General features: G+C 49.1%; 1 protein-coding gene across 2 annotated transcripts in view; it reads right to left on the bottom strand.

Annotated features, from left to right (window-relative positions):
- The window catches only part of ZFYVE1 (zinc finger FYVE-type containing 1), a 53,864-nt gene extending 48,987 nt beyond the window's left edge, over positions 1-4,877 (bottom strand). The window contains exons 1-2 of one of the 2 annotated variants that reach the window (XM_084792073.1): positions 4,635-4,877; positions 2,041-2,933 (exon numbers count right to left, since the gene is read on the bottom strand). In XM_084792073.1, coding sequence (XP_084648199.1) covers positions 2,041-2,523 — 483 coding nt within the window. In that variant the 5' untranslated portion in view covers positions 2,524-2,933; positions 4,635-4,877. The remainder of the gene's footprint in view (positions 1-2,040; positions 2,934-4,634) is intronic. The other variant, XM_084792074.1, reaches the window with a different exon arrangement.
- Positions 4,878-5,184: the final 307 nt, after the last annotated feature.

Genomic DNA, 5,184 nt, shown 5'->3' with positions numbered 1-5,184 from the left:
GCCAGGGTTACATATAGAACCCTGTCTCAAATAAATAAACAAAACCAAAAAATTGCCGGGCGTGGTGGCGCACGCCTTTAATCCCACCACTCGGGAGGCAGAGGCGGGCGGATCGCTGTGAGTTACCCTTTCCCCAGTCACTCCTGACAGTCCCAGGCCATCATCTCCCTCCTAGCTTAAGGGACATGCTCTCTGAATTATTTCACGTCTCCTTTCTCTGGCCACCTCTCTCCAAGTGGGACAAACCAAAGACCCCAGTCACTCTGGACATCTTCCCTGGCTTCTGCTGATCAGAAGTCCCCACGGTTGGAATATTCCTCTGAAGCTTTTTGTTTGTTTGTTTTTGTTTTTTCAAGACAGGGTTTCCCTGTGCATCCTGGACTCACTCTATAGACCACTCTGGCCTCAAACTCACAGCAATCCACCTGCCTCTGCCTCCCGAGTGCTGTGAATAAAGGCATGCACCACCACACCTGGCATCTGAAACTATTTTTTAAGCAATGTATGTTTATGTGGAGTATGGGTTTGTGCATATGGTGTTCTTGGAGGCCAAAAGAGGTTGTTGGATCCCTCTGTTGGAAACTGGAATTAGAGACAGTTGTGAGCCTCCTGACACGAGTGCTGGAAACTGAACTTGGGTCATCTGCAAGAACAAAACACTGCTCTTAACCACTGACCCACCCTGTCTCATCCAGACTACATCCTCATATTCATACTGATGCTCTCCAAGTGGAGCCTACGGGAAGTAACTGAGATAAAGTCATCACAGTGGAGCTCTGTGAGGGGAAGGGTGGCTTAGTGAGCCAAGACAGCCCCTGCCACACAACCAAGGCCTCCAGACCTGTGAGCAAAACGAACGTTTATTCCTCATAAATAAGTTACCCAGGGGCTAGAGAGATGGCTCAGTGGTTAAGAGCACTGAATGCTCTCCCAGGGAATGCACATCCAATTCCCAGCACCCACCCAGCAGCTCACAACTGTCTGTAACTCCAAGACCTGACACCCTGACACAGACATACATGCAGGCAAAACACCAACACCCATAAAGTTAAAAAAAATAATAAGGTGCTCAGACTCAGGTATTTTGCTATAGCAACAGATAATGGAGTAAGTAGCTTGTATAATTAAACCAGAAGAGGCCATCTGAAAGAATACTATCTTGTTTTGTTTTTTAAGATTTATTTATCTATTACATACACAGTATTCTGCCTGCATGTATGCCCACACACCAGAAGAGGGCACCAGACGCTATTAGAGATGGCTGTGAGCCACCCTGTGGTTGCTGGGAGTTGAACTCAAAACCTCTAGAAGAGTAGCCAGCGCTCTTAAGCTCTGAACCATCTCTCCACACCCCAGAATAGTTTTTGTAAGATTTTTTTTTTCCCCTTCACTAGTGAGGATACGCAGTCCCCTTATCTGTAACATTATCCACGGCTTTCTAGGGGCTCTCCTGCAGACCACTGTTCTAAGCAGCTCTTCCTACCACTAAATGACAGACTCATCTTTTTCTCACAATGTTCCCATTGTACAGATGGGAAAACTAAGGCTGGGGGAAAGGTAAATGAATTTTGCTCAAGACTATCCAGCTGATAAATAACTAAACCTTCACCCCTCAGTCCCAGCACCTCAGGCGGCTGAGGTAGGAGGATCACTAGTTCAAGGCCAACCTGGATTACCCAGCAACACCCTGTCTCAAAAAAACAAAAGGTTAGCCAGGCACAGTGGGTTCACACCTACAATCCCAGCACTTGGGAAGCTGAGGCAGGAGGACTGCTGGGAATTTCAGGCCAGCTGAGCTAAGGAATGAAGTTTCTCAAAACAAAACCAACAACAACAACAACAGTAACAGTAACAAAAATGACTAGAAATAAAACAAAACCCTAAAACTAACTAAATTTGACTGCAGACAATTTAAGGCTTCTGAGGCCCTGGCTTTTCCTGCTTCTAAGGGGCACTCCCTGCTCCTGGACTGTTTTGGAGAGCAACCTCGCAGCAGAAGATCACTGCACAGACAGGTGTCGCTAATGGCCGGACACTTACCTGAATCTCTTCGTTTTCATCTACCAGGAGAAAGCTCACAACCCTCTCTGTCATCTTCTTCCTCTTGGTCTCCTCATCCATCTCTTCCCCCTCCAGGGTTTCCTGGACCTTAGTGACATGGTAAACAGTAATGGGATGTCTCCTCTTGTTACCCCCTGAATGAGTCCTCTTCTGGCACTCCAGGCACAGATTGATTTTGCAGGTCTGGCACCTCACGGCTGCCCTCTGCCTAACACCTGGAGAATGCCCATTGGGGCCCTTGCAGGGGTCACAGTAAGGGACGTGGCCAGCTTTGAGTCTTATTCGCTCATGGTTTCGGAGGCGTTCCTGCCGGTGGAGTTCCTCCTCACAGCGGAGACACTGCAAACTGCAGCACTCGTCACATTCGAAAACAGCCTCGTCAGTCCCGCTGCAGGCGTAACTCTCCTGGCACATGAGCCCTGGATTTAGACCCTTGTCTGCTGAGGAAGTCTGGGCACTCATAACTTCAGACTGGTCTGGAACCCACACACACCCCGGAACAGTCACTACTGCACTCTCCCAGGAATGAAGGAAGACAAAAGCTTTGAAAAGTCTGAAGGCAACTAGCGCTTCCACAGGGTTCTGAACACTTTCAAAAAGAAAACCTGTCTGGCTAAGAATTTTTACACACTGACAAATGTTCAAATTTTTAATTCTCTGCCTCCGAGTCTCTTGTATCAGCAGCAACGTCGGCTGAGTTTGATGGTTTCATCCTCTACAAAGTACAGAGAAAGATGTGTTGAGAATGAACGTGACAGAGTCTCTGATGCACGCGGAGAGGTCTGCTGGGTTCACAAAGTCATAGTGATGAAATAAGGTGGTGAGGAGCTCTTCAATACACCTGGACCTCAAGTCAACGTTTCCAGGGCTGCCTAGAACAGAGGAAGAAGATTTCACTCTTGTAGAAAAAAAAATTTTTTTTAATTAATTAATTAAATTTTAAAAAGCAGAAGTCACTTTAAAACGAGCAAACAGAAAGAGCACCTAAAGGCTAGGCCCAAACCACTGAGGGAACCCTCATTCCTGCTTATAAAACTACAGTGGCTTATTTTAGGACTGGAAATATCATGGCTAAGGCTGGGCACGGTGGCACATGCCTTGGCAGATCTCTGTGAGTTCGAGGCCAGCCTGGTCTACAAAAGCCAAAGCTACACAGAGAAGGCTTGTCTCAAAAAAACAAAAAAAAAATTTTTTTTAATTAAAAAAAACTATTAAAAAAAATCATGGCTAAGACCTTCCCTCTGAAAACAATCGCCATGCTGGGTATTGGGGTACATTTGTAATCCTAGCACTCAAAAGGCTGAAGCAGGGCTATTGGACTACTACAAAGACCATATGTCAGAAAACAAGCCAGCTTTGAGGCAGAGGCAGGTGAATCTCTGTGTGTTCCACGGGCTACAGAGAGACTCTGTCTGCAAACAAGCAGCTATCAACAACAAAGCACTTCTAGGCCCAGAGCCTAAAAGGTGGTGCAGCTTTGTTGGTAAAAGGCTTTGCTCCTCTTACTAAATTCTGATTCAAAATCATGAAGCAGTCACTGGGAGGCTAGCCCTCGGCGCCTGCTCCTCACACGGGGGAAGCAGAGAAGGCAGCCTGTGAAAAGCTAAAGAAAAACGGAACAATAAACTTCAGACCCTTCTCAAAGAAGCTAGATAAAGCCAATTAGCCTTGTAAGTGGACTGTTTCAGCTAGGTGAAGGCCGAGTAAGGACTCTAAAAATGGCAACAATAGTCCCAATTTCACATTCAAAAACAATAACACAACTACTGTGCTTCCCTTTGCCCCTTCTTTCTAGAGAGGAAAGGAGCCGGGAGCAACAGGAGGCAGGATTCCTGCACTCGGGCACAGCAGAGCCAGGCCCTGTAGTGAGTCAAAACAACTCATTTTTTCTTGTCACTCAAAAACTTCCAACAAACTTGGGGAGACAGGAAAGGAGGGTTGGGGTCACTTCTACATGTAATTACACTCCTAATTCTCCCTAGCATCGTCTTCTATTCCAAGAGCACAACAAAGTGTAAAGCGCTCCTTTTAGACATTCACTCCTCCCTTACAGTAACCAATCTCTCCTTCTGATCCTCAGATAAACAAGGAAGGCCAGGGAGTTACCAGGGAACCTTATTTTCACGTCAGACGTGCCCAGTCAGCTCTCAAAAGGAAAACAAAAATCAAAACTTGTCACTACTGACAAAAACAGAAAACCAACCTTCAGAAGAACACCTGACACCCCCCCCACCTCCTCTACCAGGCCAAGCAAACAATCTGCCTACTCGGACCCCCCACCTCGACATCTCTTTCTGACCCCGGGTTCCTCACCCCCACCTTGCTCCCAGACACCACCACCACCACCACGACCAAAGGGGTGGCAGCGGAGCCGAAGAACAAAGAAGGCCCCCCCAAACCCACATACACTCGCACATCCCGGAGCCGAATCCATTGTTTATGCCACCCCACCCCCACCAGGGCCGCACCCGTCCCCCCTTCCTCCCAGGAGCGACGGGAGCCCCGGGACCAGGGCTCGTCCTGGGCTGGGCCGAGGCGCCCCCGCCCTGCTCGCCACGGCCCGCAGAGCCCACCCGGAGCAGCTCAGCCTCGGCTTGGCGGTGTGGAGGACGCGGGTTGCCGACGGGACCTGGGCTGCTCTAGGGCCCCGGTGGATCCATCCTCAGCTTCATCTCCGCCCCCTCCTCCTCTACTGCCTCTCAGGCTTCCTCCTCTCTTGTTGTCAGTTGGAATCAGCTGATCAGAGTGAACTTCTCCCTGCCGGGACCAACAGGAAGGCATGAACAGCGCAGCCCAGCGAAGGAGGAGCGGCCGGAGGCGGAGCGCGGCGACGGCGGGGCGGGAAAGGCGCGCGAGGCCTTCTGGGAGTTGTAGTTTTCAGGGCCGGGAATGGTCCCTCTGTCCCACAGCCCAGAAATACAGACTCTGGATTGACTACAATTCCCAGATGAAAACGTCGCCCTTTCGATCGGGCGGTGCGGACAGACCAGTGAGCATTTCGGGACTTGGAGTCTCCCCCCCCGACTGTGGTTTTTGCAGGTTGCAGTGCGTTGGTTAAGGCAGTGGCCTGGGAAGAAGTGTTATAAATTAAGCAAATGATACAATGTTCTATATAAGTAGGAA

The sequence above is a fragment of the Acomys minous genome (assembly GCF_964271855.1).
Source record: "Acomys minous genome assembly, chromosome: 8".
NCBI classification, from domain to species: Eukaryota; Metazoa; Chordata; class Mammalia; order Rodentia; family Muridae; genus Acomys; species Acomys minous.
This window is presented reverse-complemented; position numbering and strand designations above follow the sequence as displayed.